General features: G+C 44.9%; 1 protein-coding gene across 4 annotated transcripts in view; it reads right to left on the bottom strand.

Annotated features, from left to right (window-relative positions):
- The window catches only part of CHCHD6 (coiled-coil-helix-coiled-coil-helix domain containing 6), a 100,972-nt gene that overhangs the window by 7,150 nt on the left and 68,125 nt on the right, over positions 1–25,697 (bottom strand). For all 4 annotated transcript variants that reach the window (XM_052679268.1, XM_052679266.1, XM_052679267.1 and 1 more), the window contains one exon: positions 24,841–24,976. In XM_052679268.1, the coding sequence (XP_052535228.1) occupies positions 24,841–24,976 (136 nt within the window). The remainder of the gene's footprint in view (positions 1–24,840; positions 24,977–25,697) is intronic.

Raw genomic sequence — 25,697 nt, 5'->3', positions numbered from 1 at the left:
GTGATAGCCATATTCATCTCACCTGTACGGGCGTAAATGTCACTCACCCTTTTTTTACAAGCAGAAGAGGCAAAAACGAGTGGGATAGAGCAGAGGGAAGACTGTGACTCCACACAGATTGGTGTGAGATGCACTTCTGCCTGTTTTTGTGATACCCAAAAAGAGTAGGGCCACAGTAGAGACCATACAGGTAAATTAGATCAAAAAACAGGGATCCTACCTCAACTGCCCGCCTGCAATCCAGAAACTGAAATATCTCTGATGGAATCAGCCCCTTTGATGCACCGCTGCCACTCTTCTGCACCAACTGAGCGCTGCTGAATGGGCGCTTATGGTATCTGACCATCAGATTTTTAAGAATTACACGCCTAGCCCTTGCCAATCTCTCAAGTATTTTGTAACAGCCGGTTCCAGGAACTGCAAGATCTGATTCAACCGCAAGGGAAAAAAAGGTTGGTTGTTTGCCCTGCACCAAAGGCCAGTTAGACCATTCACCAAGGTCAGGCAAGCAGACAGAGAACTAACAGATGTGAGCTGTCAGCGGGCTTTGCTGAGACCATGATTCAACCATGCCTCTTAGACAGAGATTCCAGAAGTCACCCGATAAACCCCAAATATTCACCCTGCCACTCCCCCTGTCAGCACCAAGGCGCTGAGACACGCAGAAGCCTCCATGCTGCGTGGGCACAAGGCAGGGAACTGCAGGTCAGCATTTCTCCAGCTCCTTCCTGTCCCTCTCCCTCTTCAGAAGGTGCCCTGGTAGAATGCCAGATGCTGGAATAAGCCACAAAAGCCTCCTAAATAATCATTCCCCATCTCCTCCACTGCGAATTTATAGTCCTGCATCTGTGTCAGGACAGACACCTGCTTCCATCTGTCTAGAACACATCCTTTACAAACAGGGCCCAAGGTGGAATGCTTAACTGGAGCTTTTCATAATGTATTAAAAGACTAGGAAAGAAAACGACAGTGTTTAAGTGCACTGCTTGCTCTTCTTGTGGACACTGCTCAAGTGGAGGGGGAGTAGGTTGGGATTCTTAGGCTGTTTTTTTTATACATATATGACAAATGATGCAGGTCTCCATCCTGTAATTTCCCTCACTATGCTGCATGTCTGTTTATGATAGATACCAGCACAGCTTCTTAGGTGTCCGTTTATCTGCTAGGAAAGTATTGTCTGTTTGGAAGCAACTCATCCTAACAGAGCAGCCCCAGAGGGGGAGATAGAGAAAGGAGGGGGAAAGAGAGACGAGGGGGCTGTCAGCTGGGAATACATCCATGCTTCTGCTGCAAAGGATCTGGCAGAAAGCAAGCACCGTATTTAGTTTTAGCTACATCCTCTCTTCCCACCTCCTAGACCATTCTTTTCTAGTGTCACTCAACACCTCTTTGCATCTTCTTCCCACATAGCTCTTATCATTAACATACGTTTCGGTTCAGACTTGCAACCTGTGGAAACAAAGCAAACCCACAGCTTTCTTCCATGGGTCTGCGCCAGCACAGCGGAACCTCAGGTCCAAACCTGAGCTGTCTAAAGGGTAAGATAGGCAACGTTTAAATTAAAAAAAAACAGCCATAAAGGAAATTAAAAAGAGAGAGAGAAGGGGACAAAGAAGAAAAAAAATGTGGTGCAATCCATGTGTATTTATACTTTATGTTCAAAGAGACTTTAACAGCAACTTGTCAATTTTCTGTAACCAGGATTAGAACAGAACTCAAACACTTTATTCTTCTGAAAAGCCTCTGAGTTGAATTTCTTTCCCCACCAAATGGCCAATATAAAAAACAGCTCACAAATCCCTATGATATCAGTAACTTCTCATCACTCTTGGAAAAACAGTGGCCGGGACAGATTCATTAATCCAACCAAATGAGTCTGTGAAGCAGTGTGGCTGCCAGAATCCCCATCACGTCCCACACAAAAACCAGCACTCTGCAATCCTGGTCTCAGCAATTCCCAAGCCATCCTGTGTGGTACAAGCAAAGCAAGAAGCCAGAACTGAATGCTTTTAAAATGGAAAACAACAGTCATTGACCATAGCTGCTCCAGTCAAGTAATTAAGCATCTTTAAAAAGCAATTTTATCACTTCAAGACTCAAAACATCTACCACCATTTTACTCATTCCATCCTTCATACCAAAAGAGCAAGGTCACATCTGGAAGGCACTGCAGAGTCCCAGGGAGGTGCACAACCTGCCTGAGCAGGGCACATCCCAGCAGCTCCTCACTGCCAGGGTTAGCCTGCTGTGATACCTAACGAGCAAGGGTAGAGCTGGCATTGAGATCTCACTGCTATTCTGCAGCCTGGGCATGTCCAGAGAGGATGTTCCTCTGCCTCTGGATCAGATAGATGTACGTACATAGAGCTTTTTTTTAAAGACAGTCGAGTTAAAGAACTGCTAGAGCTGAACCTGAATTAAAGACTTGACTTCTAATAAAAGAAATGTTCCTGTAAATTTCAGTGCTTTCGCATTCTTTTTTTATCTCTACAAACAGGGTTGGTTTCTAAGTATGTTTGTTTTGAAAACAATGACATTCCACCTGTTAGATGCTATCAGTCAGATGAGCTTAAATTGTGTGAAGTGGGTGTCATTGCTGCCTGACTTAGAACTGAGGCTTACATCCAAAATCCAAGTATGTGCAGTGTCAGAAGACGTAGGCTAGCAGAGAGGACTGGCTGCTCTGCCTGCAGCTATGTCCTCACACACCTGCAGCCTCCAGGCTCCCCCAGCACCATCCCTGAGTGACGCTGACCAACAGCCTCCAAGCACAAGGCTCTGGATGGCACAGACTGAGCCCAGCTCCGCCACCTGCCTGCCTTTACTTTCCATCAGCCTGCAAAGGAGACGCGGGCACGCAAATACGCACAGCTCCCACAGCACAAGGGGACAGGCCAGCAGCTCGGTTTGCAGCGAGCTGCTCCATTTGCCCCACTCTGAGTGCAGTGTTTGAGCAGTCAACCCACTCCCCTTTCATCTGCTCCGCAGTAGCCATTTCTCCAGAGCTGCCCATCATTTCCTCATCAAGCAGTAAAAACGGAGGATCGCTAGAGACACGGCTCAGCCTTGCTGAGACTTCACTCTCTCAGTGGGTTGTAAATGCCCCTATAATGTTGGCTTTTTTAATCTTGTGTTATTATTACCCGCGGCTGCCATTCAGTCTGCAGAGAATAAAGCGCCAAGGCTTTCAGGGCCGCACAATGGCTCTGTGCATTTGCCAGCGGTTGGACAAACAATACCTCTGTGTTTCAGCTTTATTGGAAAGCTTGCTGTTGTGGGAGTCTGCCTGCGTGCGTCCTCCCGTCAGGCCGGGCGGAGGTGTGAGTGTGTGCCCACCGACTCAGCTGCCATCCCAACAGCACGTGCTCCCACAGCTGCCAGGGAGCGAGCACACAAGAGCCTCTGCACAGAGACAAAGGTAAGGGCTGAGATGCACAGAGAAGCCAGGCAGTCTCCTACAGATCAGCCCAGGGGTATGGAGCCGAACCGGCCCCCTCCATGAACAACTACACTCAGTGTAAGCAGTGTTGCCAGCTCGTATGAAAGCCTGATGACATATGACATAACCACGAAAATGTCAAAGCAATGGCCCAGAATCGTGTTCTTACATGAATTCTTGGCTTCCGCTGAAAGCTGAAGAGCCTGAGATCCTCGGGCTTGCAAGGAACGCTTGAAAAGTGGAACGACTGAAAGAAGTGCAAATTAAAAAGTAAATGAGATGTGAAAAAAAGCAGGGCAGGCTCCTGTGATACAGGGAGACCGATCGGTACTGATTGCAGGGGACACTGCAGAGCTGCAAGCGCTCCTCACTCACAAACGAGCCCTGCTGCACCCCCTCACAGTCTCAAAACCCAAGAGAGAAGTCAGAAACTCTCCCCAAAACCACAGAGTTGACATAAAACCACTCAAAAATGCATCAGGGTTATTTCACTTGCCTTCTGGGTTTAAGCACTTGGGTCACATTCTCATACCGGTGCTTTCTAAGGAGGGCTTGATTATTATTTCTTTAAATTTGTTTTAATTTTTAAACAGAACTAAGATTCTCATGTAGTTGTAAAACTTCAGGAACAACTGCACAAAACTAGGGCAGAAGAAAACATGCCAAATACTTCAAGGCTTGGCATCAGAGAGTGCCTGCCTGCCTCTGTGGCAGGAGGAGTGTTGGTCTGTCTCAGCCAATGTTTCTGAGTAAGGATGCCTAATCCCGATAGCCTGTGCACATACAGAACACCTATACTTACTGTCAGCTCTCTAGGAAAAGACCTTGACATTTTGCATTAAAGCCAATCTCCCCTGTACATCAGCATAAGGCAAAAAAAAAAAAAAAAAATCAAAACCTGGGTGATCTGAAAAATGAAAGAGTTGGGAGCTGCCTTCAGTAAGAATTAAAGCTGAAATAAAAGAGGCGGTGAGATGGGCACAAGGCAAGGAGTGGAGCTGGAGCAGCACAGCACTGGATTCCAGGCTTTCCAGATCCGTGCATGCAGCTGGCCCACGTCCCCATCCCCTCCTGCATGCCAAGGGAAGAGACATCTTCAATGTGAGGAAATGGAGGCTTTGCTATCTTAAACAAAACACATGAAAGGTGAACTCGTGATTTCAGAGCACACTGTAATATTGTTGAGAAACGATGCTGTGTGTGCCAGCAGAGCTGAAGTGCAGCCTGCACCCTGAGTCCTAGCTTGGCGCTGACGGGACTCGCCTGGGAAGGGGAGCTCTACTCTGCAGGGAGAACAGGTCTGCAAAGTTCTCTTCCAAAAAAAGAGTAATGAGGCGCACAGAGAGCCTGCAGAGGTGTCAGAGAGGCAGATACCATTATCCCTTCACAGGCCAAAGGCAGATTAGGACTAACACAGCAGCAGGAGCTTATCAGCAGCCAGGCTGAGGCTGTGACACCTGCCTGCACCGCAGCCCTGCCATTACCACCTCCCCATTCCCACATAAGCCCAGTGTCCGGGTGCTTTGAAGCACAAAGCAGTAAGACAGGCAGGTGAAGCTGCACTCTGATCAGCTGTCTGAGACAGCAGCACAAATACCTCCACCTCACCTCTCATCCATGGCATTTCCAAGACATCCGTTCAACCTCAACCCTCCAAACCACAGAAGTAATATCTGCCCAGGTAGAGCCGGGCAAACAAACACGAGTTAAATGACTGCTCAAGGTCGCCCAAGGACTTACAAGACAGCTACAGACATGTCTAGCAGGTGGATTACTCTCCCCTTTTGAAAAGCAGGCGGGTGCGCACCGGGACTGAGCCTGCTTAGCCAGGTGTGGAGCCTGCTGCACTCAGCACAGCTCCGCCTCCTGCTGCCAGCACAGAAATAAAGCCTCTATAACAAAACTCATTCAAACAGATGCAAAAGGGAAGGGGGGGGGGGTTTGCATCTGGGCTACGTTACCACAATCTATATGTCCTATTTGTCTGTTAGTTATTAAATTACCCACAAGACATCAACAGCTCGAGCCTCTCCGAGAGGCAGAGATTAACCAGGAATCGCGGTGTGGAAACGCTGTACATCTCCAGTGAGATCAGCCTCACTGTGAGCCACGGGCATCTGGGAACAAAGGTGAGAGCTCTCCTGTGAGCAACGAGTGGCACAGAAAGGTGGGGAAATGCTGCTGCAGGGAGGAGGGGATTTGCAAAGCAAGAATCTGTCAGAAGCAGCTTCAAACGCACACACCGCACAGACTTTCATCGAGCACACATAGCTGGAGCACTGAAAGCTGCACTTCTGTCCAAGCACTAATGCAAATGAGGTTTTTAGTGAGAGACAATGACGCCGGTATGTAAATATTAATTTAACAATCCAGTTGACAAAGCCTCAGCTGATCTATAAATAGCTGTGTTATTAGCAGGTGATGCTGAAGGCAGTTATCCTGGCTCCTCTTCCCACAATCCCCCATGCCATCTTGTTTTTATTGACCCTGGAGACACAACAACCCATGGCACGCAGTTTGCTTTTTGCTGCTACCTGCAGAGGAGTTAGGAACACTTGACAACACAATACATATTTATCAAGGCCCTTACCAGAGAGGATCCTGCAGCACTACGCTCACAATATCTCCCAGAGCTCAAAACAGAGCAAAAGGTTTAGGAAGAGAGAAAAATCCTGCAGCCTTGCTTTCAGGCAGGAGGTGGTTGGGAGCTGGGAACCATCAGGCATTTGGGGAAGGACTGACAAAGCCCCAGTGTCAGGCCGTGCCAGCCTGCATTTACACTGCTGCTTTGGCAAAACACTTCTGCCGTGGCCCACAGTTACTGAAGGTGATGCTACCCTCGGTGTTCATTTTCTATCACAGAAACAAAGATGTTAATATCCTGATCTCTATCCTCAGCTATACTTCACCTGGAATTATTCTTTTATTACACATAATAAGGCTCATAGCTCGTTATCCTCTCATGGGGCTGCACACACAGGAATCCTTTCTTTCATGCAGGTACAAGAGCTTACGGCCAGCAGGCAGGAATGTGCCATCCTGCTAAATCTGCTGTGGCATCTGCATCAGTACAACAGAATAACTCGAACGGTGGTATGGCCAGCATCCATGGAAACCATGTGAATCATGGTGTGTTAGGCTACTCACACAGGTTTGCTTCAGCCTTCCCCTCGTTGCAAAGAACAGTGATAACACACTTGATTGGCTGGGCTTGTAGAAAGGCAGCTTGAATATGAAGAACAGAATGGACTTTGTTAAGCTTCCCTCCCACTTGCTTCAAGTTTCTAAAGAAACCTTCTGAACACAAGAAGTCACTATGGAGCTGCTTATCATACAGCTAAAAAAAGGAAGGGGGAAAAAAAGCACAATCCACACTATTTTGCCATAAGGTCCATCATATTCTTACAGCCTGTACAGCAGCAGGCTCTAGAAGTTAACCCAACAGGGACTCTCCTGTGCCAGTCTCCAATGCATTCAGCCAGGCAAAAGGCTGGCACAGGCACACATGGAGCGAAACAGAGCTGTGCTGCTTGAGGCTGCAGATCCACATCCCCTCATCCCAGCCCCACCAGGTGGCACTTCTAGGACACTCTCTAGAAAATGGTCCCATGGATGTAAGGCTTTCCACGCAGCAACCTTTGGATATCAGACTGTTCCTTCATTTGTTTGAATAGCCAACATTTATGCATTTAAAAGCCTTTTTAAATAAAGGGTTACGCTGTTATTTCTCTGATTGCAGCCCTGCGACGGCCTTACAGTCTGGCTTTTATGACCATCAGGGATTGCGAAAATTTCATTTCCGCAATAAAGTACCCTTAGTAAACTCTCTTTTTCAAATGGAGTCACTTCTGTGTTCCATTATTTATGGAAATCGGATAGACAAGTTTGGTTTAGCAGAATAGAAACTTAAAATAAAGCCATGTTGAGAAACTCCGTAGAATTTAGCAAGAGAAGCACAACACACTGCCAAATTGATGATAAATAAAGAAATGAGTCATTCTCATTAATCAACTAGATAAAGACTAGCGTAGTAATAGATTTGAAATCATCTTCACTGTATTATTTACCCTAATAAAACTTTTATAAATCTAATAGCAATAGATGCAAGCAGCGCCAAGGAAAAACTAAAACATTTAAATGGTTCAGAAAATGGAAGATGTTGCAGCAAGGCTGCAGAACAGCCTTCCCAGGAGAAACCCAGGCAGCTGCTGACTCTTCCGTCTGTGATGCAAAGCCACAGGTAAGCCTGCAGTGCCAAATGACCCGGCAGAAGCTTGCTGTATTCCCCAAACCTCTACATGTGTCATATCCAGTAGCTCTTGCAAAGTCGCTGCTTCCTTTTTCTCCACCATCTCCAGCTCATACCACAACATCCATTACCCAGGTCCTTCATTTCAGAGCCCAGCTAGCTGTAATCCAGGAGCTCCTACAAACCAAGAACTGCAGAAAAGTTTAACTAACTTTGGCTCTCTCAAAGTGCATTTTGAGCAACAAGAGCACGGATGAAACCCAACTTATCCAGAGTAATTCATTCTTCACGCTTGTTTAAGCACGGTCGCTCACCGAAGACAGGCTGGCAGCCTTCTCCATGGGCTGCAGGCTGCCGTGCTGCTAGGAGCCGCGCTGAGACAAGTCCACATCACACGTCAGTGGAGATGGACTGCACCTTCAGCTCGGGGATGGAAAGATCAAACTGCTAGATAGGCTCTCCTCCTTGCTGGGTACCCTGATTTTTATCAACGGGAAAAGCCAATTAAGGTTGATAAAGACACATCCTCCGCTGATTTTGCCTTACTGCCCACTGCTCAGTGCTAGTATAATGGATAATGTTCTGCCTGTGGGTGTATTTTCTAAGATCTGTCAGTTCTGACAGCATTTTGGCACCTGGATAACTGAAGATTTATACCAAGGGTCCAGGAACGCACCATTTCTCAGTAGTTGATGGGTACATTTTTCAGCAGGGCTTCCCTAATTAAAGGGCTAGAAAGAGATGGGATCAGATTGATAGGTTTTGCAGTCAGATGTTTTATGCTTAGTTTGATAAATTATAAATCACCTTTTGAAACTTTCCGAACACGTGACGAAAGCATGCAAGAGAAACTACAGCAATGCATTCAAAATGCCACAGCACAGCTACTTAAATTTCATTTCTATGGCAAAGCCTTTAGAGATGCACTTAAGAAAAGCGATGCTGATTGGAAAAGAAAGAAATCAAAAATGAATACGAAGGTGATGAAATCTGAACCTGTATCACAAAAAGGGCAGTTGTGAGTTCCTTGCTCTCACGGTCTCATTCAGAGCAGCACAACATTAAAGCTGTAGAGAAGACAGACACAGAATGACCATCTGGGCTGGGGGAAGACGTTTGCTCGTAATTTGAAACATGAAACCAAAGAAATACAATGCAGAACAAACAGGAATGTGGAAAGCACTTCCCAGGCACGGAGAGGTTAAAACAATTATTTGAACAGCTGGGAAAATTAAAATGGTAAAATAATAGCTACCCTTCAAAATCCTACAGATGCGGAGAGACTCTTCAATGAATAACTGATAAAGGGGAAAAAACATTTTAAAAGAGAAACTGTTTCATGCATGAAGGTCATACAAGCAACAGCTCCTGGTAAGTACCTGGATTTTGTGACTTGGCAAGAGATGAAGTAGAGGGCTAACACAGCCTTTTACACCTAGAGAGCCAGGGTCAAATCCTTAATAACTTACACATGAAAGCAACTTTGGGCAAACCCTTTCTACTGCTTGTTTTGAAGAAGCTTTCTTACTGCAGCACAAGCAAGGTCACATGCCAGAATTGTAGCAGCTTGTTTGCTTTCCCAAGGAGCTCTCCTAGCTCTGGCACAGCCTCCATGGGTGCAGCAACTGTGACAACCTTACAGCGATCAGTTCTGGCAATTTTGCCACCACAGCTTCCCCTGTGGAAACCTGCTCTGGAAAGAATGTGGAGGTCAGAAAAACTGACAAGCGTGTAAAGAGCAGCCTAACTGTTCAGAAAAGGTCTAAGAGGAAGAATAGCACCAAATCAGGCTTGCAGTGTGGGGTACGCAGTGCTGCACGTGAGGACAGGGGACACAGGCATTTGCAAGGGGCTCACAGCTCCAGCACAGCCACCTCCAGGACAGGAAGGAGCTGAAAGAGCACAGCTGGGGAAGGTCTATCCTGGTAGGCAACGAGCCCTCTTTCTCTGCTAGCTATTTTAAGACATGAAACCAAAAATTTTCAGAAAGGAGAGGAAAAAATGACAAGTGAGTATGTAGCACTGCAGAGCAGAAATCAGCTGCACGATGCCAACTCTTGTTTCTATTCCCCACCCACTTCAAATGCACAACCTCTCCCACAAGTACTGAGCAAACTGTTACAGGGACAGCAACTGAACACACCTCGGCAGAATCCAAGAAACATGGATCCTTGGGGAAAAAAGGCAGAATCAGAACAGAAGGCCAAATCCATCCACCCCAGCAGTCAATTCTTCTATCGCTCACGCATATCATTTCACTAATGTAAACCAGTCTCCAACTGCAGAGCCTTAACTACTACTTTTTCTTTAAGTAGAAGGGAATTGAGACAAAACAAATGCTGAGATGCTACAGGAGGACTTTCTGCCTCCAATCAAAGGGATTTGTTATTCCAGTTTTATCTGAGCAGTTCTGGAGAACTGCAAAGTAGCTTCCTCAATCTGCTTATTTCTTCTCTCTCCCAAGCAGAGTCTAAAATAAGGCTATTATTAAACCATCCTAAGCACAGTCACTGTATTTCTCCAGCTGACAATCACCTGGTACTGAGTCCCTGAGTCAGATATCTCCTCTGATGGGTTAGGCACCTCGGCAGTCAACGATACTACGAGAACAAGAAAAGGATGAGCTTGCAGCCTCTCCCACACTTCTTGCTGATACAACCTTGAACACTCCTAGCTAGGCAGACCAGATTTGACCACTTGAACAATCGCAAGTAAACCAAAGTAGACTGTGACCCAGGAAGTAACAAGGCTGACAGCAGGTTTCCAGCAGAGGTCTTGACCTTCCCATGGTCCTGAAGGACCCAAACATTTTTACAGAAGTCAGGACCCTGCTACTCTGCCAAACTACAGGTATTTAGACCAAACTAAAATTACAGCTGCAGCTTTAATTCAATAGGCTACCTCTCACTTCCAATCCTAACTCGATGTTGGGAGCTGCTGAACTGATAAGCACCATTTCCTATTCTGTCCTTTAGGTAACTGCATCACAGCATTGTGTAGGGCTGCACAGCAGATCCATTTAAGTGATAAACCAGCTGGGCACATGGCTTGCCTTAGTAGAGTTGCTACTCATTCTGCAAAACCAGCAAATCCATCTCTTGTATCTTGCCATGACAGTGGTTGTGAAAACAACATGCAACAGGGATACCCCAGCTTGTCTCCTCACCATAAGAACACGATGATCAGTGATCAATCTTCCACTTGCCCAAGGCAAACAGCATCCTGCAAGGTTGATGGATAGTTAGGTAACATACTTTGGGATCCTCCAAGGTTAAAAATAAATGTATAAATCTGACAAGAGGAGAAAGCAGAAGAAGAAAAAGAAGGTGTGATGCTTACACAAGCACGCAGATCTTCCCATCCTCCTTTGACTGAGAGTCTCTCAAACTCACCCATGTTTCCTGAGTCAACCTGCCCTGTGCCCAGCTGCTTTCATGTTCAGCGAGGGGCACAGGGAATGCAGAGGATTCCTCTCTGTCTTTACAAGCTTCCAGTACTCAGAGCCCAATGATGTCTCTGCTCCTCTGATCAGCCACGTTACGATGCATATTTAAAATAAGACAGATACTGAACTCTGCCTTGCCCCCCCCCGAGGGAAGCACAGCCTTCTTCCAAACCGCCAGTTCAGTGCCACAGGGAGTAAGCAGTTTGGTGTCAGCTTCAATACTGACTCTAAAATGAAGGAAATGCAAACAAAGGGGATGGGAGAAAGGAGAGAAGGGAGAGAGGAGGAGAGTGCAGAGACACTGGAGGGAAGCAGGTTAAAAAAAAAATAAAAAAATGAAGACAGAGAAAAAAATCTGAGCCCAAACTTTAGAGAGAGGTGAGTAAAAGAAGAGACAGGAGGAGGAGGCAGGAGCAGCAAAAATAGGCAATGGCATATGTCTAGCTTTCTTGTACATTTTAAAAGACAAGTCCTATAGGTGGCCAGAACTACTCACTCTATGTAGTGAGGAAGATATCGCCCACAGGATTCAAGAGAGCCCCATCTTGAAGTATATGTGAAATACCCACAGTATGAGTTTCAGTTGCTGGACGTCACAGAGGAACCCTGGAACAGTTTAACCCTTGCCAGACATCTGCTATGCACTGCCCTGAACTAACAACAGCCATCCTAGTGCATGGCATTACTATCAGAGTTCAACTCAGCACACTGCAAAGCAAAAAATCTGAAAATGCCACAGGGAAAGTAACTCAGCAGTGCTATACAGCATTTGATCCTAGGGCTTGTGGGTCCAAACAGGGCTTCCTGCAAGATGCACTGTTCTACATCCTGACCAGTAGGAATGGTAAATTTCTGGTGTTTTTAAAGACAATATTCTGCTATTTCCTACAGGAAAAGTAGGAAAAGTTTTGCAAACATTATAAAAATAAAAATCAAGCGCATACCTCAAAGTAACTTCGTAAATAATAAATCCCAAGTGAGAAATCAGGACATGTTCTTACAGCTCTACAACATGCAATGACAGAAGTCTGTCAAGACTTCAGTGGCACTTGTTTCTAAGGCAGTTAGTGGGAAGAACACAAGCTTGACCAGGGCGAGGCATGCAGTATGGCACCTTACTTAACCATCCTGCTGCCAGGATAAACATGCAACCAGGCACCGTGTTCAAGTACAAACCAATACTGATAAAGCCAAGGAAAATGCCAACAGAGCAAATGAAGAACAAAGATGGAGCAAGAGCCAAGGATGGTCAAGAAAAACAGCTAGGACCCAGATGCAAAGTTAGAGCCTAGAGATTTATGGAGCAGTTCAGAGCTACTGAAGAAATTCTTTTACATACCTGGCTGGTGGGTTCAAACATCAGTCGGATTCAACACTACTGGAGAGATTAATTACAGAGAGCTACAGATTAATGCACAATCCCTCTGGCCTTTTATCCACATGACAGTGTACCAGACTGCTGTGAATTGGAAAACACTTCCTCAAGGGAGGATGCCTGCTTCAACCTTCAAGCACCACAACTCTCCTGCTTTAATGTTGTCCCTTAAGAAAAGCTTTTCATAGCAGCAGTGAAAGCTTTCTGCACTGAACAGCTGGAGCCAAAGTCAAAGCACAGCCCGGCAGTTTCCTTGGCTGCACAGGGATGCTATGAACCTGAGTCACAGGGAAACAGCACACGTTGGCAAAGATTTGAGACAGAGGTTCAAGATATTAAGAGTCAGAACTCCAATTTGCAGGATTTACAAGAGTATTTTCTACCTTGTCCTTCTGCTACAGCTGCCACCCAGGGACCATCTCCTGCATTTCTGCTCCTTTAAAATATTTTTTTCTATAAAGTTTATCAAAGCCACCGTCTTCCCAGCAGGAGCAGACAGGCCTTGCTGTCAGGTCTCCCCAGATGCTCTGTTTGCTCTCTTCCCCACATGGGATCCCTCAGATCCCACAGTTTACTGAAGCAAGAATTTGGATACAAGAGTCAAGCTTCTAGGAGGAGATTGCTGTTATTATAGCAGATCTGGTTCCAGATACAGCCACTGTGAACTGGGGCAGGATACGAATCCCTCCTTACAGACTTCCGCTGTGTGATCTCACTCTTTGTTTCTTCACGTTCCCCTTTTTTCTATATTACTGCAAACATTCCTTGATTCAACACAATCAACAAGAGAGCATGAAGGAAGAGGCAGACTCTCAGACTGGAACAGCTGGTTTTCTTGATGGCATCACATCCCAAAGAGAGGTAAGGAATAGCAAGAAAAGAGACTGCTTATTCTCAACAGCAAACAACTCCATGCCAGAGAAGAAAGCACAGCCCCCTGACTGTGAGAAAAAGGCAACAGAGGGATTCTAAATATATTTCACACTCCTTGATGGATCACGCCTGAAGTTTTTGTGGGAAAACAAAGCTCAGAGGAAACCACGCTTCAAAGCCCAGCACTGTACTGACAGGGGCTGAGACAACTTCATAAACCTGATCCAGTCATATTGCCCAAAGCCCACATACAGACCTGCTAAAACAACCAATTCCTCAATGGTTGCCCTCCACATCTACCGCTCCGCACTGCCATTAAGCTTTGGAATAAGCTCCTGCCAGTCATGCCAAAGCGTGCTTAGTGCTAGATGGATGAGTGTGATCAAGGGACTGGAAAAGGTGGTCAAGTGTCATTGATTCTGTCACTGAGTTCTGAACATGACTGTTGGACATGACAGTCACTCAGGTCACAGCCTGTGACCACCCTGGGCACCCACGAGTGCTGACAGATCTTCAGCTATTCCACATGCTGTCATCTGCTGGGCTGGTCCTTGGACTCACCATTCCTCTTCCTCCCATCTCAACTGCTGCCCTGCCTCAAAACGCAGCGGCAAAAGCAAGATAACATAGCAAGAAGCTGACAACTAAGCACAGGTCCTGATGAGCTGCAGAAGGTGCTCAGGCCAGATAGGATCTGGTCCAGAGCCTGCATGTCCCAAGAGAAACATCTGAATGGACAGCACAGAAAGGAGGGCAGGGAGCAAGATTACAAGCTACTTTAAACCTATCACCTCTTTTATTCTCCCAGGTTGCTCACACTCAATGCAGTATCTTTTATCTTACTCTTAAAAAAAAAAAAAAAGAGGGAGGGAATTATTGAAGAATAAGGCTTCCATTTCTCAAAAGTGATCAAGGAAATTACTATGTGGGTAGAAGTTTGGTTTTTTTTTTTTTTCTCCAAAGGAAAACTCCCAAAAAATCTAAGCTATTCCCTCTCCTCACATGCTACAGCACTACCCTCACTGAGCCCCTCCAACAAAGCTGATCATAGCAGTAAGAACAAGCCAGTCCCCAAACATTTAGCCAATCCAGTTCTGAAGCAGAAATAAGCTGCTTCACAAACAGCAGAACTGAGGTCACTGGGGTTCCTCAGATTCTCAAGTCAAAGTCGAGTTCCTCTGGGACTAAATAACAATAAAGGGTGAGTCGATATGATTCCCTCTGCACAAGCACCACTGGGGTCCCTTTCCTACACCTAATTGCCTGCTTTCACAAGGTATACAGGAACTTATTACTTCAGAGCCACCATACCTCTGAGGAATACCATTGCAACCTGCCAGCGGAATCAGAGCAGGCAGAGAGCAGGACAGGAACCACGGTTACGAGCACACGACATGGTCATTTGAGTCCTGTTTCCTTAAGTTGGGATAAAAACCCTGACAGGGCTGCAGGGAAGCAGCCAACTAGCCATACATCACGGGGAAGTGCTGGCACATTAAACCCAGAACGTTACCTGTGACACTTGAACAGGCTCTGCCCTGCTCTCTGGGGGCTGCTCTGTATACAGCAAAGCTCCTGACCTTCCAACATCTGTTCAGTTTTTATACAAAAGCAAGTCAGGGCCCTGTAATGCAGAACATCTTTGTTGACATTTCAGTCCCTGGGAGAGAAGCTCTCCTTTGGCTTTGCATCAGCCACCTTTGGCTATGTCAGAAATAGCACATAGCCTGCTCTCTCAAGCAAAGCCGTTTGCCCGTGCGAAGGTTCCCAGCAAACAGGCAGAAGGTGGCAGCTGGAGAAAGGAGACCCAGGATCACTGCACACAATCTCACCTTTTTTTTTTTTTTTTTTTTTTTTTTTTTTTTTTTTTTTTTTTTTTTTTTTTTTTTTTAAATTTATCCACATTTACTGAACGCAGGCTGGCTTTAATCCATCAGTGCAAGAAAGCTGTTAACGCACCTACATGACCAGAAAGACTTCCCTGCATTTTATGGGGCTCTACTGCAGCAAATGTCAAAGCTCAGCAAAAGAAAGCACTAGGAACCATCTCAGACAGCCCAAGATCCCTCTTGTTCATCTCCCAATCAGCACAAATTTGACACTGCATTAAACAAGGAACATGAGATCTCAAGTTCATGCCATAGCTTTGCATGCACACAATCCTCACAACAGCACAAAGCTGGAACAGAATATGAGGTTCTCATTTAATAGCTTCTAAAATGCTTATTCCTCTTGAACAAAACAGTGCCCCTAGGTGCAGGAGACTTTTGGTAAAGGCTACAAAGTGGGGAATTTATGGGAACATTACACCTGGTCTGTCCTCAGCAACAGACCTTTTTCTGCTCCAGAGAGGTCAATTTGGAACCTGTTCAAATGCTGTAAGCTTGGCTTTGCACAGCATTACAGTGGCCACTGGCATAGCATAAGCTCTCCATGAAAGCTCCTCTATTGCACCCCAGTCCTCTCACGGTGTCTTTATCGTAGCAGATCCTGCTGCACACAGCTGGGAAGAATCCCATCTGAATCACTGCATCCGATGCATTTTTCAGTGGCTTTGCACTTCTAACAAGACTTAAGAATTTTTGAGCCTCAGGATACTCTCACACACACTTAGGCTTGGTACTAAGAGATGATGCATGACTGTTATCACAGGAAGTCAAATGGTACTGCCAGAAACCTAGGGCCCAGAAATATTATGGAGCTTGTTAAAAGGATGACAATCCTAAATAAGCCACTTCTAGCTCTACTTAAGACAAAAGCTTTCATCTGCTTCTGCTGTAAGGCCTAGGGGAACATGTCCACTGCGTAACAACCACCAGAACACTTGGGATCACCCTTGTTGGCAAACTCAAAAAGGAATCCAGAGAACAACTAAAATAAAGTATTTCTATATGAAACATTTAGAGCAGATTGAAACAGATTGAAACTGCCTGCAGAGAGCAAGCTGAAATGATCTGTGCACACTCCAAACTAACCTGATCAAGAGTTAAAAAATAAAAGATATCATGATCTTCTTCAAACCGACGTCCAATTCATTGTCAGAAGAGAACGAGGTACCTGCAGCACACACAAAGGCTGCAGATGGAGTGGATGTTCAGAGCTCCCAGTCCCCCCATAAAGGAACAATGCAATAATGCATTACTAACAGACTGAACCAAGTAACCCTTATCTTTCTGTTACACTGCTCTGTGAAGTAACCCAACAGATGATCTGCTCAGAAAAATAAGCCCAGTCCTTGTGGGCAGCAAACGTGGACTGATAAACTGAGAGGGAGAGAAAGCAGAGGCAGGTAGGTAGAGGTAATCAGAAACGACAGGGAGATAAGCAGGCAGAGGGCAAGCAGAGAGCTTGAAGGACAGAGGGAGAAGAGCTGAGATTTTACAGACCACAGGTATTTGAAAAGTTAAATCAACAGCTTTCCAATCGCATTATTTTAAGAATCATTCCCCCTAACATATGCACGGAGCCAGCTGCTTGCAAAATGACCTTTAAACCCTCCCCTCCATACCTTATTAGACTAATTCAGAGCTGGAGGTTGGCTGATCCCGAAATCCACTTACACAGGACAAACAGGCATTCAGCAGGGACAAAGAGCCAACACACTGTCAGAATAATTCCGCCTGCATTTCTGCATACATTCAGGCTTATTACAGTCCAGCAGCACACATTTCCAGCTTCAGAAACAACTTCAGGCAGGATGTCGCAACAACAGACTAACTCAGGACTACAATGTCTCCTTCCCTCATATTACAAAGGCAAGTAATTCTAATTGTAACAGGTGTTGGCTGCCTGGACAGCTTCTGGGAATGCTGAGGGTGGGCCGTAAGAGCCTTTCACCAGCTCTTAAAGCCTCCTATAGAGGCCCCCATTCAGAAAATACAGAATACCACCAGGTAAGGAAGTCTGCTGGACAGAAAGACAGTGTCATAAAGGGATGACAACAACAGCACATACAGGCCTGGCTCCAAAAGAACTCTCCCTACACAATGTAGATTTTGTAATACAAATGGTCCATAGTTTTGGATAGAGATGTTCTGTGGATGGAACGTACCAAGGAAGCAGCATCAGGATAACTTCCCCAGGCTCCCTCCTCCAATGTGCCATAGGTCTGACGAAAAACAGATTGGTTTCCTACTAATACAAGGGCTCATGTGCTGTCCATCAGCTTCCCAAGGTCTCCGGGGCACTGCAAAGAAGGGCAAGATGGAGCAGTCTTGTTCACCTTCTACTTGATTAGGGCCAGTGCCACAGGAATAAACCCCTCCATGCCACCTACAGACAGGTTCAGCTGAGTGCTGAAGGCATTAAATCCTCTTAGTCCTCAAGGTATTCAGCCCCAAGACCTGCTGATAAAACAGCTGATGGATGGTGTGTGAAAACGACAAAGTGTTGCAGCAGGAAGCCATCCTGCACAGAGCAAGACCAAGAACAAACAACAAATCTTCCGTTTCCCCGGTTTGTCATGAAGACTTTGGCATCCCAGGTACTATTTCCCAAGTTATAGCCAAGTTGACAGAGAATGGACCTATCATTAGCACTGAAGTTATGGAAGTCAAGGCTATTTTGGAACTTCTTGGGAGTCAGAAGGCATTTGACCACTGACCTTGTGCTTCTAACCAGCAGTTGCTATCGACAGCAATTTCTGTGGATCTGTTTCAATCTAACTTCAGCAGCAAAACACGTCGGTTAAAAATTGGAAATCAACTGCCTTCTGTCCAAGAGTGCTTGGTCATCAGTCTCCCAGAATTAATCTGAGTAAGAATTTCCACTTTCTACTTGCCAACACTGTGCTACAAATCTTTTGTGAAAAAGTCTGGCATTGAAGCAGCATGATGTATCACAACACACTCTCACCCCCAAGCAACTATTTCCCATAGAAGATAAACCTGGCTGCAAGTAAGCTACAGCTCTTGGGAACACACTGCCTAGCACACCACACAGAGAGCAAAGACTTCAGGAGACTTGTTAGATAAAGTATATCCATGTAGACCTCATTATTTAAGCTAATAAAGAAATAATTTCAAAAGACAGAATATCAGAGAAACACATTCCTGTCCTGATAGTGCTTGGCCCAATTTTACTTGAAATTTTGATACCAAACTTCAAATGAACCCATTCAGATCCACCCACTCAAAGACCACATCACAAAGTCAGGCACATCTTGCTCCTGACTGCTGAGCTCCCATAGCACTTTTATTACCTTGTATTTTTCAGGCTGCTTTTAAACAGGTTCAGGCAAACCAAGTTTTAAATCAAAAGGAGCTGTAGCACAGACCACGTTTTCAAGGTAACAAAACGCCATACAGTCCAATTTCAGAAATGGACTTTTCCTCCTTTAACAACAACGTCTTCAAAATCATCTGTAAAATATCCACGTTTAAACTAATTTTACCTTTAAGTATATCTGAGATTAGAGTCATTAAGCGAGAAATTAAACCCAAAGGCAATTCTGCCTCACTGTAACAATGTCAAAAAAAATATCCAAGCAAGCAAAAAATAGAAAGCCAAAAATAAATACACATGGACTGTGAGTTAGGCTCTGACAACAGATTGTTTTGGCAAAGTGAGGGCAGGATGCCTTCCTTCTAGACGAGGCAATGGCCACAAGAACTTCATAGCCTGCATGTTCCTTTGCTCTTGACTAAATCTCTCTAGAAGAGAAGTCTTGAAGCACAGTAAGTTGGGCAAAAGAAAGTTTTAAGCTTATTTATGCTGTTGCTTCCTTTGAAAATGGCAAATTCCAGAATGTACTATGTTTGGGCTTTACGTAATACACGGACCACAAACAGCAGAGTCAGAAAGGTAGTTGGGTTAATAAGTGTTGACGATTTGCCAGGCTGTGGGGAACATCAGGGCTCTGTGAAGTGCTGAGATACAGAGCAAATAAAGAACTTACGCCTCCAGTTTCATGAATACTGGGTATATGCAGCAGCCATTTCCATTTTAAGTAGGCCAGCATTTTACTCTGGGACATGCCTCATATATTAAGATGGCGCTTTACATCCTTTCAGGCAGCTCTATATTTTTAGTTTATCTACTGATGAACTCTTGGGAATCAGAAACGTCGTGCAAGAACTAAAGACCCAACAGAACCAAGAACTGCCATCTTAAAAAACCTATCTAAACAATAACTGTTTCCATCCTTTATAAATAGGAGCAAAATATGGATCATTTTCACCTTTGCAAATAACAGGTCAGGAAATGCCTGGGTACAATGAATCCAGTGCTGCTCTGCTCTGCCTTTACGACTAAATAAACAGCAGCTGCCTGCAGCTTGCGGCCTCTCCACTGATTCCCTTGTGGGGGCCATTTATTGAGTCATAAACTCCTCCGATAGTGTTATCACCACAGCATTTGGACAAATAAAGGTTGGAAGAGAGAAAGATTAAAAAAAGAGAATTGACTTTACTGAGAAAGCAAGAAAAACACTTTACAGATACGTTTGCTTTGAACAAGGACAGAGAGACGAACGGCAGGGCAGGCACATACCTGGCTGAGGGTACGGCTAGGATATCACGCTCCAGATACCAAATACACAGATTTATCTCAAACCACAAAGCTGAATTTCAGAAAGCTCAAACAACCCTAAAGCCTTCCAAGTTAGATATATTGTATTTCAAGTAGCATACCTCGTGATGTATCTTCTCTACAAGGCTTCAATTGCTCAGATTTAGATCTGCAGAGTGTCAGTGAGGGAAGCAGAACGCTAGCATTTCTCATCACTGTACCTGGTTACAGTTTCTCCAGACAGGGAGGCTCCCAGCAGTTCCCTACCCCAATAGGTACATCAACAAGTCTATAAAGCATTCTGCAGTCCATCAGGATGGAAACAATTCCATAACAAGAAGCTAAAGATGATCTGAGCTACTTGCAATACAGTCCATGGCTCCCTGTGTCTCCTGGAGCTGATTAGCTTTGGCAGAAATATTCAGGTCGAGGAAACAACAGCTCACAGCAGGCCAGGCTCCTTCAGGATCCAAATGCTTGAGTGAAGCTGTTCCATCAGGAAGGGACACACTGCGTGACTATCAGCTGCATTTTCTCAGCTATGGCAATGTAGGTCACTGCTCACAAATCAGAGGTAAACTTCAGGCAGAGTCGCAATGCTCTGCTGTGTGTTGAATGGGAAATGGGCTTCCATAGCGATCAGTCAAAAGTAGGAGCAGTAAATTGACTACATTTTTTTATTAGAGTCAAGGATAAAGGAGAATGTGGTAGACTCAAGGTTATGTTAGACATCTATGTCTGCTGGAATCTAGTTTGTGTTTTGCCAGGGCTTGTTTGCATAGCAGAGTGACTCACAGCAAATGAGGGTGAACTTTCCCTGTGCTTCCATTACAAACCAAGTATGTTCACATACAGAGAAGTTGCTATACAATAAACTCACTCACCAGTTTATTGCATTGTAATTTCCTTATGCAGACAAGCCCTAAAGCCTTGATAGAAATAGGTTTACCTTTGTCTGTTATGAATAGCAGACTCGTGAGAAGCTGGATGTAGAACAGAGAGAAAAGGCGCAGAATTATGAATGGCTCCTAGCTCAGTGTATGCACTTCCTACTGACAAGGGAATACGTGTGTCTGGTATGCAGCTCTTTGTAACTTGGTTTGGCCAGCAGCTAGAGCACAAAAATGTCACCTTGGTCCCTCTGTGAAAGAGTTGCTCCTAGAGGCATTAAGAGAATGCTTGGAAGAACAGGGATGCAGCAGGCATTTGTTTGCACACAACTGTAAGAAGCAGCACTGTTCACAATCTTGAATCATGTCAGTATGTGGTCACCAAAGGCCACATTTTTCAGGTAGCAGCTGGTCAGAGACTCCCTCGCATAACTGCCAGTTACATAACAGATTAACCATCCAAAATGCTATGGAAACTCAGATTCACCCACTGGTGTGAACAGGACGTAGAGGAAGCAAAGAAGGTCACAGAGATCCTAGCAGAACTTGCACGTGAGTGCACATCTGCAGGGCAGGAAAGCAATTCAGCAGCAGGATCTACGCTTCCAAAAAAATGATTTCTCTTTTCTATCGGGGTCCAAAAAACAGAAATTGCACAGATTTCCACTACCCACTCTCCTTTTCCTTCCACACCCTCCTCTCATTGGCATGAGATAAAACCTCGGGGAAACAGCAGCAGCAATTTTCAATTCTCATTATCTAACGGCAGCAGTAGCTCTCGGTGAAACTTGTGGTCAATAAACTAGAGGCAATTTTAAAAGACACAATGGGAACTGCCCCTCCCGCAGCTGTCCCATTATCCCAGCTTTTATTAGATTTAAAACCAGCAATTCTTATGCTTGCCGAAGTTCTGCAGAGCCACAGAAACAGACCACCAGAAAAGATAAAACACTCCTAAATTGAACAGGAGGCATTACAGCAACATGCCCTGATGTCAGAGGGCTTAGACATAAGCAAAGGTCAGGTAGCAGGGAGCAAGCCAGAACCCATGAGAACACAAACAAAACTTAACATTCAGAACAAATAAACAGCAAAGCTAGTAAGCATGCTAGATAGGGAATGCTGTGAGCAGATGAGTAACTAGAAGAGGATCACTCCAATAACATCCAACTATAGGCACCAAAAGTTGGAGTTGACGGCTTTGGTGTGCCTAAGCAGTAGAATAGTCACTCATAGATGGCAATTCCACTGACCTCCCTTAGAGCACTGTTCTAGGGTGTGATGCACCATGCTCTTGTACTGCCTATTTCTGTCCCCTGACAAGCAGAAAACATACAAAAGTAGTAACAGCAATTACACCTCTATCATGCAGTACAGCAACCTGCTCCAGCAGGAGGGCCTATACAGGAAAGGAGAGCAAAAAATAAAATTTCCAAATTTCAGAAATTATTACCTGATACATTTCTGTGGGGCAGAGGTAATTGAGATTGTATCTCACCTCCTGGATGAGAAATGTGTACAGCAACAGGCAAAGGGAAATGGGTGCCCAAAGGAATGGTCTCAAAGCAACACAGTAAGGGGGAAGATGCAAGGAATTACAGTCATCCACTTTAAGTTGTAATTTTAGCCTAGAAATCTAGAGCTTGCTTTCTGAGCCTAATGTATCCATGCCTTGGAGACATTTTACCAGCCATCAAGAAGAACTTGTAGAGAACCAGATGCTTCATTAAAGAATATTCACCAAGCCTTATAAAATCTTTAGTATAAAGCAGAAGAACAAATCACCAGCGTACCAGCGAGCTGAAGTCCCACATCCAGCTTTGAATATAACATCTTTCTATAATAGCAAACAAATTCTGTTTAAAAGAAAAAAATAACCAAGAAATCAAGGGATTGATTGACCCCTCTTTCCCACATTCCTCCAACCCAAATGAGGAATGCGTGAGACGAAAAACCATTTGGTAGATGCTGCTGCTAATTTAAACTTAAAGAAAAATAACAGCTTAAATAGCAAAGGGAGGAGGGAGTTTTACAGTCCAGGAAAAAGCACAACAGCTTGTGATTGCTACATATATATCTCAGGAGCCAGAGGAAGCAGTAAGAGCATCAAGGCAAATTGTCAGGGCTTGAGCTGTCCTCGGATAAGAGAAAATATAGGATGTTGTGCCTTGCACACATCTGATTTGGGTTTGCACTTGCAGAACCCTCTCGTGCCTGTATCCAGCTGCAAGGTTCAGTACCTGTGCCTCAATGTCTCTTCCCCCTTCTGAAAGCACAGCAAGGAGATTCACGCAGGCTGCCATCACCCACAGCAAGTTCCTGTCCTACGCACTGCTTCTTCTGAGAACTTACCAAAAGAATGGGAAAAAAAATTCTCTAAACACTCTGGAAACTAAGGCCACCTCTCCAAGTTCTTTGGTTCTTAAAAATACATACCAAGAAAAACCCACACTACACAAATCTAAGCAAGCTCCAAGTTAATAGGATCTTTCACTGCCCTCTGCTGTTACCAGTCATTTAGCTTCCCATTTACTCCTTAATAATGCTGGGCTGGGGCTCAGGGCTGGCAGCATCCCAGTCCCTTCCTCAGGCGGCTTGGAGCCGCAGCTTGCAAATATGCTGAAGTTTAATGCAATCTGTCTTCTTTGGTAATCACATTCCGCCCGCACTGCATGCAATAAAGATGTATTGGTAAATGCATTTGCTAAAGATATACTGCACCAAAAAGGCTGTGAGCCTGATTTACAGGAGGTAAGGAGGAAGCGTCAGGTAGCAGAGGCTGGCAGCGGATGCACCAGCACTGCACACAGCAACAGAGGGCACGGATTGTGCAGCAGCAAAGGCACTGCTTCACTTTAGAGCTAAGAAAGAAAAAGAAACCACATGTTTTGGGAGCCGGGGACTTTAAAGATATCAGAGAAAAGCCCTTTCCCTGGCAGCTTTAACCTTGCTGATTTGCAGACATACAAAGACCTTCTTTGTAAACAGGAAGGAAAAAAAATTCCACCAGGAGTAGCAACAACGTTTGGTCTAATATATCCTGACAATTTTCCCATCTCCTTCTGTTGGGCTTCTTCTGGGAGCCGGCTGGCAGCTTGTTTCATGTTATACTTAAATCAGGCATACAGCACAATGCTAATGCAACAGAGAAAGACTGCTTCTATGAAATCTCCACCTCCCCCCACCCTCCGCTTTCACATTAATAATCCCAAGAGAAGAGTATCAGTTTTCTGCTCCCAGAAGGCTCCATCCCTTCCCCAAACCCACCCTACTATAGTCTCGAGACCTGTTAGAGATTTTATTTTATAACCAAAAAAAGAAGTCTGCCCTCGAGGGACATCTGACCCACTGAATTCTCACGTGGGGAACAACATCCTGTACACTCCAGACATCACTTTATGTCTTATCACACATTTCCCAAGACCACATCCTAGTTGTGATATCCAAATGCTTCCTTTTTCCTTTCTCCTTCGCCTGCTTTCAAAGTCACAGATTCTTCCAAGGTGCTCAGCACTCATTGTCCCAAGGAACAACAGAAGCTAGGAGTGCTCTACATCTCTGGAGGCAGAGCCATAACAGCTTGTTGAACCTCTGCAGGTCATGCAGGTCCCTCAAGAGTTAAGTAGCTTTGCTACTTAACAAGTGCAGCCATGAAAAAAAAAGCAAGACTGATAATTGTGAGGTCCCATAATGGAAGCAGAAATGCCCAAAATGTCGCTAATATTGGCAAATAGATCTAACTACCATTTGCAGAACACAGTATCCAAGAAGGTGAAACGTGGCATGACTGATTTTGAAGCTGAGGAGTATCCACACTACTGCTTTGGGGGCAGCTCAGCACCATAGGGACACTGGTGGGAAGGAAGCTGGGACATACCACAGTGAGACTGGGCAGCACTGGATCAATGCAAATAGACAAAAGTACATCCTGAGGAAAACTTGCCTCCTATAAACACCCCATCTTACCTGGGAGATACCACAGATCCCAGAGATATTTCCCAGAAGAAAACACTACGCAGAACAGTCAGCAAAGCCAGCAAATAACAGGGAAGCTTTTATTACCTTCTGAGCCGCACTAACGCAGCGCTGATACTCCTTAGCCAGCTCCGAGCATTTGAGCACTTCACGTTGGTTTTCTTGATAGCACTTCAGAATTTCAGACTGCAGACTTGCACAGACAGGATCAACGTTCCTCCTCCTGTGGGCAAAACGAGAACAGAAAGATGTGCAAAGGGGAGTTTTCAGCCACTGACTACCACTTGACTAGTGGCACACACTAATCTCGTGTTGGAGTCACTTAGCCCTAAAAGATAAAGAAACCAGTAGGAGCAGCAATCACCAAAGTGGGTTAAGTGATGTCTTCCAGCAGAAAAATCCAGAGTACTAAGCAGAAAGATGGAATGTATTCTTACTAGGTCAGTATGGGAGGTTTTTAGTTTTACCCATAGATAAAATACCGTGTCTCCTCCACAGTTAAGAAGAATCAATTCCAAGAGGTTCAATGATTTCTCCAAGTCACACTGGAAATCTTTGATAAAACTCAGGAATTCTGTCTGGGCCAGCACCAGATCTATAACAGGCTGACAAGGAACTGAATGGGCTCATTGAATGAGCTACCTCTACCTACTGAATTCTCATCTATTTAAACATTAAAAGTATATATATCCAGCATGGTTGCGAGTACTGTAATTCTCCTAGTAACTAAACAAGACAGAAAAGGGAATAATATCAAGACCAGGTATCTGCTTCTTTGTATTTCTGAAGCAATTAGTACTCACATCCCACAAGCAGCACTGACAGCTACTCAAGAACAATTACAGATGATGCTCTCAGACTATCATGTGCATGGGTACATATGGCACATCTTCAGCAACAGTACCAATAAAAGGAAGGTCACTGTAAAATAATCCGAGCCACAA

Source organism: Tympanuchus pallidicinctus, unplaced genomic scaffold, assembly GCF_026119805.1.
Source record: "Tympanuchus pallidicinctus isolate F22 unplaced genomic scaffold, pur_lepc_1.0 scaffold17, whole genome shotgun sequence".
Lineage (NCBI taxonomy): Eukaryota > Metazoa > Chordata > Aves > Galliformes > Phasianidae > Tympanuchus > Tympanuchus pallidicinctus.
This window is presented reverse-complemented; position numbering and strand designations above follow the sequence as displayed.